Source organism: Montipora foliosa, chromosome 6 (genome assembly GCF_036669935.1).
Source record: "Montipora foliosa isolate CH-2021 chromosome 6, ASM3666993v2, whole genome shotgun sequence".
NCBI classification, from domain to species: domain Eukaryota; kingdom Metazoa; phylum Cnidaria; class Anthozoa; order Scleractinia; family Acroporidae; genus Montipora; species Montipora foliosa.
In genome coordinates, this window is record NC_090874.1 from 20,960,062 (window position 1) to 20,969,819 (window position 9,758).

At 40.2% G+C, this 9,758-nt stretch overlaps 1 protein-coding gene across 1 annotated transcript in view; it reads left to right on the forward strand.

The window, feature by feature from the left end:
• The window catches only part of LOC138006946 (cilia- and flagella-associated protein 58-like), a 16,023-nt gene extending 7,569 nt beyond the window's left edge, over window positions 1–8,454 (forward strand). The window contains exons 12-18 of the mRNA XM_068853585.1: window positions 373–723; window positions 1,473–1,578; window positions 1,806–1,923; window positions 2,808–2,919; window positions 3,450–3,527; window positions 4,494–4,774; window positions 6,130–8,454. Coding sequence (XP_068709686.1) covers window positions 373–723; window positions 1,473–1,578; window positions 1,806–1,923; window positions 2,808–2,919; window positions 3,450–3,527; window positions 4,494–4,774; window positions 6,130–6,250 — 1,167 coding nt within the window. The 3' untranslated portion in view covers window positions 6,251–8,454. The remainder of the gene's footprint in view (window positions 1–372; window positions 724–1,472; window positions 1,579–1,805; window positions 1,924–2,807; window positions 2,920–3,449; window positions 3,528–4,493; window positions 4,775–6,129) is intronic.
• Window positions 8,455–9,758: the final 1,304 nt, after the last annotated feature.

Consider the following 9,758-nt stretch of genomic DNA (forward strand, 5'->3'; position numbering starts at 1 on the left):
ATTACGGACCTTCGACGTATACCCAAGCTTCCGAACTTTTTTTCCAGAATATTTCCGTCCCGGATTTCCGTTCCGTTCTATTCCTTTCCCAGTTTTTTTGAAAACTTTTTGTCGAATGGGAAGCACGAAAAAGCCAATTGCCTTTAAAATTTTTTTTTTCGTTCGTTTTACTCCAACTAAGAAGTTTATTCATTTTACTGAGGATTCAGTTAAATACAGGATCGGTTCGTTAAATCGAGTTAAAAGCAACGTGAATGATATGTGTCAGTGCTTTTCTTTCATTTGTTGCTCTCGTTTGTGGTATTCTAAACCAGCAAATAGCCAACGAGTAATTTGGAGACTTAAATGGAACTACGTGTATTTGGGTTGCAGAATCTTTATGAAGCTGTGCGCAGCGACCGTAACTTGTACAGCAAGAACCTGATCGAGTCTCAGGACGAGATCACGGAGATGAAACGCAAACTTAAGATCATGAATCATCAGATCGATCAACTGAAGGAGGAGATCATGGCAAAAGAAGCAGCGTTGGTCAAAGAACACTTAGAACATCAGAGAGTAGAGAAGGAGAAGGACGCTCTGAAAGCTGAACTTCAAAGAATGAAACAACAAGCTGCAGAATCCAAGGCCTACATCGAACAACAGGAGGTGGAAGAGAGAAAGCTACTTAAGATCATAGCTGAAGCTGATGCCGAGAGACTCAGACAAAAGAAGGAACTTGACCAGGTAGGGGCTGTTATTGAGCGGGGCGCACAGTCGAAGGGAAAGGCATCCAGCGGGTTTAAAGTTTATTGTATCACAAGTGAAAAGTGGAGGGCAAGTTGTATATGAGGAATTGATAACGTAGATGGGAAACTGCGACGGGCGAAAGGACAAGCGTAAAATCAAAGTCCTAGGCAGGATTCGAACTTAAAGGGGCTAGGGCACGCTATTTTAGGCATTTTCAGCACTGATCGAATGGTCATAGAATTAACTAAAATATCAAAATAACTGTTCAAAACTATAGAAGAACTCTAACAAAACACAGGGAAGTCAAGAAGGGACATGGATGGACAAAACTGGAGAGGATTGAAATGGATTGAGTTTGGGTAAATTTGAAAAACGTCGGCCCACCTTTTTTCAAATTTATATCAGTCTATATCAAAATGTCATTTACAAAGCTTGAAAATCATTCTCAGTTGTTATGTGGCCGTGATTTGCAAATGAAAGACTCTTGCTCTGCCGATATGACGTTTAGAGCTCATAATTAACAAAATTAAACAAAAAATTACCTAAAATAGCGTGACCTGGCACCTTTAAGACCTCCGTAACACTACCCATTGATCTACTTTCACTCCTAGGGAGCTAGGTCGTTTATCTAGGTCCTGAATGGACAGGGTGTCCCGCTTGTCTGCGGGCTCTACAAAGTCACAGGCCTACAAACATCTATAGTTGCATTTGGTAACATAGTTTTGTTTGCTTGATATGCTGAATAGGTAATAAGTGAAAGAGATATACTGGGAACACAGCTCGTTAGAAGAAACGACGAACTTGCCTTGTTGTACGAAAAGATAAAGATTCAACAATCAACTCTTAACAAAGGTTAGTTCTTTGCTATTCAAGCAGATTTTTTCCCCAAGCCCACGGGGTCTGTACCGCACTATCTACACGTATATTCTTCTGCTCTGAAAAATGTAAAATCACCCAGCTAATTGGTGGAATGATTAAATGCCTGTCTTCTTAGTCAAAAATCTAATGAACTTAAAACTGAGCGACAGTAACTTTTCGAATAATGTCTCAAAGTTTTAATGCGGCTTTTTTCTGTCCAGGTGAGATTCAGTATCGACAGAGACTAGAAGATATCCGATTGCTGAAGCTTGAAATCAAGAAACTTCGCAGGGAAAAGAATATTCTTACAAAAAGCGTGTCAAATGTGGAAGACCTAAGGTAGGACAACCAACGGCTAAGAGTCCTTATTGGTTTGGCGTTAATCTTTGATGAGAACCATTTTGGATACTTGATTCACAATTCAGTTTTGTCCACTAAGCTGAGTTAAAGTCAGGGGCCTGATCTGTTTTTGCCAGTTGCCTTATGTCTTTGTACCGCAGTCAAAGCTTTTGTTACCTTGGTAGCAAGAGAAATGGCAGTATAGTCTTGAACGTGGGATCCCCGGGTCACACTGCCTCCTAAGGCGTCCTCTTGATTGCAGTGCGTCCGCCCTTTTGAAATGAGCGGCGTGGACGCTGAGTACGAGATTTGTTTATATCGCATGATGTGCGCAAGAAATTGTGCGCCATACTTCGTGAATGGAAAAAACTCGTGAATTTTACACCATTCCGCCCATGGCTTTTAAACGAGTTGTTGTTTGTTATTTAGGCGATTAATGTGAACAGATTCAATAGCTCATTGTGGAAATAACTGGTGAACGAACACGAGTATTGACTAAGCACTTATTTTATTTGTGCTGAATATGAACAAATTTGGTCCCTGAATGAAATACGAAAGCCGAATGTGAATCAAAAAAATATAAATCGACACTGAATGTGACAGGATCCTTTGGATGAATGTGAATAAAAATTAAATCCTAAATTTTGCACCATTTCGCTTACTCTGTACTTCGCGAGTTTGTTTGGTCAATTAAATCAATCAAGCTTACATATCTGAGTACAATGTACAGATGCGTCACTAATAATTACTGCAAATAAAACAAAATCAAATTGAACAGATTGAATCAAATTTTGGCGAGAGAAATTTATGATCGAGGTGATGATGAGAGAGAGATCATCTAGGCGTGTAAACCGTGGATGATTTTGTTTAACTTATGTGTTTAGGCGCGAAGTTTATCACACGCAACGAGAGCTTCTCAGAGAGCGAACTCGTTGCAAAGCCCTGGAAGAAGAGCTGGAAAACCCTATGAACATTCACAGATGGAGAAAACTCGAGGTAAGTGAACTGATTGGGCTTAACTTGTAATTTATTAAGAAGTCATGCGCAAATTTTTGTTTTACAATTTATTTTACAGCGCATTTTCTAACAATGAATTTGTTAGAAATCAATTTGTGGCATAAAACAGTATTTTTTGAGTGTGGTGGGAAGAGGGCCCAGTTACTAAGGAGAAGTATTTATTTTTATTTGAATCATCAGATCGCTTTGAGCGTAGAGTGATAATGATTTCTTTAAATTAGCCTTTCCTAACAGTCCGAAACTTTCTTACCAGGACACTTGAGTGAAGTGGTAATTTGTAGAGATTGTCGTAAAAAAAAAGGTCCACGAATAGAATTTAATACTTAAAATACACATCAAGACTCGTATAGATTTTACTGATAGCCCTTACAGCCAATAACATCTTACCATGCCCAACGAAACAGTCCTCAGGACTACATTGTTGCGGACGGTCTTTGTTCATCAAGTTATCATATGCATCCTGTGTTCAAAGCATTTTCAATAATGGTTTGTCTTGTTACTTTTATCAGGGAAGCGACCCCAGCACATATGAAATGATCCAAAAAATTCAGACCTTACAAAGACGACTTATACAAAAGACAGAAGAGGTATGGTAGCTAAAGGTGTTCAACGTTTGAAATAAGCCCAATAAAAGACGATATTCGTGTGGCACAAATCTGAACGTAGCAACCGCGCGTAAGTTTCACGCCAATCAAGGAAATTCACGTGAGATTGTTGTGGGTACGACCTCCTTCAAACGTGGTCCGAAGCACTCGGTGGACGGTCCGAACCGACACGAACCGTTCCATTCGACTTCCGACCGAAATTTCCAGACTTGTTGGCTCAATGGAAAAAACTTATTGTTGTTGACACTGCAAAATAATGTTGAGGCACAACTGGGTTCAGTTACGCTTCTTTGTGCACAGCATACACCTTTTTCCAAAATGGCCGCCATTTAGATATTCTTTTTTATTCAAATTAGACCTTGATGCCTCGTTCAAGGCAAAATATTCTTTTGAATTTTAAGCTTAAGAACTCGAAGGCATGAAGGGCTAATTTGAATAAGAACAAAAGAATATTTAAATGGCGGCCATTTTGGAAAAATGGTGAATTGTGTTGGGTGAGATGAGCGAAGTAGGAAATTGTCAGCCTACTTTTGAGGTTATAATCGAAAGGACGAAACATGAGAAAGGCTTTCTACACTTTTTGTCGAGGAGCTTTTCGTGCCATGACCTGCAGCGTGAAAACATCAACACGAGAATGCCGGAGTGAACTGAGTACTATTTCACCAAACCAGCGAATTGCTTTGGCCAATCACAACACAGGCAGATAATGAAATGAACCAACTGATCACGCAAAAACCAAAGTAAAGCAATTGAAAAAAGAACTTTAGACATTCAACTGAATACCATGCAGTCTTGAACAAAATTCGAGTTTTTACTTTTATTTGTCAAACTCCGTTTGCCGTTTAAGCAAGTACAAAAGAAGAGCTCTTCTCGTCCTCTGTTGTCGGCTTCAAGTTTACGAACTTCGGGTTTAGTTTTGAATCGACTTTTTTTGTTTGCACGTTTTAGGTCGTAGAAAAAGAACTTCTTATCCAAGAGAAAGAGAAACTGTACATGGAACTCAAGCAGATACTCGCTCGACAACCAGGACCTGAAGTCGCTGAACAACTTAGTCTTTATCAACAAACTCTCAAAGAAAAAACAAAACAAATGAAAGGCATGTCATCTGAACTGAACATGTACGAAGCACAAGTCAAGGAATACAAATACGAGATTGAGAGATTAGCAAAGGAACTACAAGAGGTCAAGAAAAAGTTTTACATGCAGAAAAGAAAAGAGCAGCAAGCAAGGTTAGTGAAACGCTCATTTATAAACAACCGCTAATCCTTGGTTAAGAGGTATCAAAACCCTTGGGTTTCCACGGACCTTTGTCACCTAGCGTCCATGCTGGTCAAAAGTGACATGCTTGTTCGAACCCCAAGCCTCTAGTTGATGTGTTTGGAAAACAAACGTTTTCAGTCCCTCGGAACTCAAAATGGTCGCCATGCGTCGAGCAACCCGGGCCAGGGGCCGTTTCTCGAAAGTCCCGAAACTTTACGGGCCATTTTCGGGTGTCACAATTCCATTTATAACTCAAGAACGGAGAGCATTTAATTCCTCAAACTTCACAGTTATTTTTCTTTTTGTTTCCTTGAAAACATGTACAAGCGGTTGGCAATTTCACAGATGGCCTTTCGGGCCCTAAAAGTTTTCGGGACTTTCGATAAACGGACCCCAGGCCCCAGTTGTTGGAAGGGTGGATAGCGCTATCCACTAGATAACTCTATTGGTTTGCTGTTAGTGATTTATCCGGTGGATAGCGTTATCGAGACCAGGTTAATTTACCCGGGATGGGAAGGAAGTGTACCAGAATGTCAAAGTCACGCGCAAAGCGTGAAAAAACGTTTTGCCGTTTCGTTCCCGTTGCTGTCGTCATCGCCGGGTCCTTTCCCTTAAAGTCCTCTCCCACTTTGCCGTTCATGATCAGACGCCTGCTATGCGACTATTGCTCCAACTAGTGACAGCTTATAAATGTCGCTCAAGCTAGAACGGCTGAGGTTTATATAAAAAACCCTTACTGAATCTGTATGTTTTTTTTTTTACTTATTTACGATATTGTTTTGCAGGGGGGAGGGGGGGGGGACAGCTAAGAAACGTATGAAAATCTAAAACGCTCGTGCTGAGCGTGCAAAGCCATTGTTTCCGAGTATTATTATTTACGTACCCGGTAGTTAGATGGCGAGAAAAATAACTTCTTGAGGCCTGGTCAAACGCTCGCAACATTTCAACGCAACATCTGGCAACATTGTTGCGTGATGTTGCGACATGTGTTGAACGGGCCGGCCAAACGCACGCAACATTTTCGACATTTTCAGCGCAACCTGTCGATGTTTATGTGCCCTAGCCCCAGGCGCTCAACAAAGTGGGCATAGCGCGCATGCCTTAATGCAACAATGTTGCATGAACCTGGCCAAACTAGTAAAACATCATGCAACATCCAAAATGTTGCACGAAAAATTTGACCGTTTTCAAAATTGATCCATCATGTTGCAACATATCACAACATATCGCAACATGGTGGCCAAACGTATGCAACATGTTGCGTTGAAATGTTGCGTGCGTTTGGCCAGGCCTTTAAAGAGCATCCCTTTATTTCTAATTCCAGGGAGCGAGATCGAGCTTATCAACAAGCTGCCGGACCAGCATTCTCACCTCAGAGAACAGATGGACCAAGATTTACAGGGGGAGGGTTTAACCTAAAGCCACCAGCAAAAGCTGTTGCCTGAAAACTACTCAACAATTATTTTGTAAATAGTCCAAACATATCCTCTGTATATAATATTTTAACGATTAATTTTAGAAATGAAAGACTCATACTTGTGGAATGAATGTTTTATACTTGTTTTTGTAATAAAGATCCTCACCTGCTGAACAGGAGGGGATTACCCCCACTCAACATGACTCGCAATGATCGCGTTTTAATTCTTTAATTCCATGCCTTCGTTTTGTTTAAAACATAGATAAAAACTCTTAAAAGCCCTGGAGATTTGTTTAGAAAACGCGCTTACAAGTAGAGAAGACGTTTCGAGACTGCTCTTCTTTTTTGTTCACAAGATTTATGAAGCCTTAATTAGAGGGCGGCAAAGAGGTACGAGTTCTCTTCCTAGATATCAGCAAGGCATTTGATAAGGTATGGCATGCTGGTTTGTTGCGTAAGTTGGAGGCTTTAGGTGTACAATCGCCCTTATTTCAATGGTTCGAGAGTTACTTGTGTGACCGAAAACAGCGTGTTGTAATAGAAGGACAATGCTCTGACTGGCGAACAGTTCACTCTGGAGTTCCCCAAGGGTCTGTGCTAGGTCCGCTTTTATTTCTTATTTACATCAATGATATTACTGATGATCTTGCCTCCCTTCCGTTGATCTATGCCGATGATACTACGCTACTTGAAATTGTTGAAGACCCCGCGGTATCAGCTGATCGTCTTAATTCTGATTTAAATAAGATTGCTGTGTGGGCTGATAAATGGTTGGTAACCAGGAATCCTGTTAAATCTCGTGATTTTACAAAATTGTAAAGAATCTTGCACCTTACTATTTAAGTGAGCTACTTCCAAAACTATCTAGTGAGCGTACACATTATCGTCTTAGGTCAAGGGAAAACTTAACACAATTTTCATGTAGAACTTCTCGCTTTCAAAAGTCTTTCTTTCCATCCGCTACCACTGGCTGGAATTCTCTGGACCTAGATGTTCGAAACTCTGTATCTCTTCCCACTTTTAAAGCTAAATTAAGGTCAACTCTCTTTCCCCATATTTCTAATAAGTTATTTGATTTTTCTTTTTCAAGGCGTGCATCTATTGATCACACCCACCTTAGACTTGGTTTTTCTTGTCTCAGAGAATATTTGTTTAAAATTAACCGTTGTGCATCGCCTATTTGCGAGTGCGGTCTTGAATCTGAATCGTTGAAACACTTCTTTTTGTTTTGCCCCAGGTATGCCGCTCAACGTAATGTCCTCCATACCTCTGCTGCTAGTAGTCTCGGTGAAACGTGGTCATCGAGCAGCGATTCTAGGAAAATTATTTTTTTATTGTACGACGTTAAATCTGTAAATTATGATATCAACTGTGCTTTATTTCGTGAAGTCCAGAGTTTTATAATTAGTACTAATCGCTTTTCGATGGCCACTGTTTGACTGTTAAATTAATACATTTCTGGTCAGGTAACTTTTAATTAGTACAAATTGCTTTTCGTTGACCACTGTCTGTTTGTTAAATTAATATATTAATAAATTTCTTTGTTGTAATTTTGTGTGTTGTGTGTGTCTGTGTGTCTGTGAGTAAGCCTGATTACTGTATTATTGTGAGCCCCCTTGATAAGCCTAGGTGCTTTTGGGGCAAGCAATGGTAATACTTAGTATGTTTAAATAAATAAAATAAAATAAAATCTCCAGTTTTAAAGGAGAACTGAAGGCCAAAATCAGCAATTTTTCCAACATTGTTTCTGGAAAGCCTAACATAAGTTAAGTTAAGTATGTGGGGTTATTTCTTCTCGTTTTCTGTTTTTTGCGAGAAAATTGCGTTCGAAGTTGGGCTTTTCCCGCTTTCAGTTCGGCCTTTTCAGTGTGGGCTCAAAACCTAAATCAGCAACCTGCCGTTACGTATGATATGGGGAACAGAGATTTGGCAATCAAGAGAAACAAGGTAATCACAAAAGCTGCTGTGGATATTTTCTTCGCAAACTCAATATTCACGACAAACAGTCAAAACACTGCTTCTACATGGGGCGCTCTCGCATGTCTTCCCAAATTTACGTCATAAGCTGCAAAAATGACCGCTGACTCCTCCATTCTGAGCCGTAATCCTGATGGCCCAAAATTGGAATAAATTACATTTTTTTAGGTGGAAAAACAACGGATATGCCAGAAAAAAAGTTAAAAACATTATTGTGCATGATCTAAAGTATAAATAAAAAATACTTGATGATCCCATACATTGTTTGTAAAATTTCGAATTTTCAAAGCATCATCTGGTATATCGGGTTTCAAACTTTGCCGGAATAGTCTTCAAGTGAAGCTATGATCCTCGCAGTTATGAACGCAATTTTTGCAATTGCGTAAACTGAGAAGCCCGCCTGAAAAATTCAGGACTTCAACGGGGTTTGAACTGAAAAATTGCGTTCATAACTGCGAGGATCATAGCTTCACTTGATTTCATATCCGCAGTTCATATATGACATTTTATCTTTGAATAGTCTGTCGGTTGAGTGTGTAAAAAACCGTAGCCTTGTGTTAATAAGCTAAAAAATTACAACGGCTCGCGAGATTGGTTGGAAAAAACAAGGTACGCAAGTGAGTCAGAATGCAACCGTGGGCCATAACAATAGACCCTATCCCTAAACACATTAAAGGTGGTTCCCGTATCGATCCATTGAAATTCGATTGTTCAGAAATAGCGGTACTGGGCAGGCTTTTAAGCCCCGTCCACATTAATGCATTTTCGAAAACCTCCGTTTATATATGACCGCCCACACTAAAACGATCGAAAACGGAGGTTTTCGAAAACGCTTTTGAAAGTGGAGACTTTTGAAAACGGAAGTCAATCGTCCTAGTGTGGACGGCGAAAACGGAGATTTTCGAATACACGTGATGTCATAATCACATGCTTGCCTCACCTTCCCGCGCGCTAAGATGAAAAACAAATCCTGATTACAAAAACGCATCTTTAGATCTCTCTATTTTCAGTAGCTAGTGCCGAATACGATGTGAAAATGCTAGTGTGGACGCAGATCTTTGTACTCGTTTTCAGGGAACCGGAGGTTTTCGAAAACGCATTAGTGCGGCACAGCTTAACAGGCCCTTAGTCGACTAAATTTATTGGTTTTCTCGACGCACACGTTCTTCGTAGGCCCACCTTGGCTTCCCTGGTTGTTTCTCTACGTCCCGCTCGTAGCTCCTGTCAAATCTCATTTTGCACATGTCATATCCTAGTCGACCCTTCAGCGAAGGTTAAGAAGTGATGATTTGCTCCAGTTAACTTCAAAATGGCCAGAAAGAAGGTGGATGCAATTTTGAACTTGAAGGTAAAGGGAAAACTCCTTCCACCCACCCTTAAAATAATAAGTAGAAAACGAAACACTTTACTTTAAAAATTTCGAGGACTCGCCTCTAATATTGTGTTAACGTTCAAAGGAAACGAGACTTGAAGACACCTGCTACCGTAGAAACACTTTGCGTGGACGTCTTAAAACTTGCACGTGCGTATAAAACTTGGCACACCAAGATAAGAGGCGA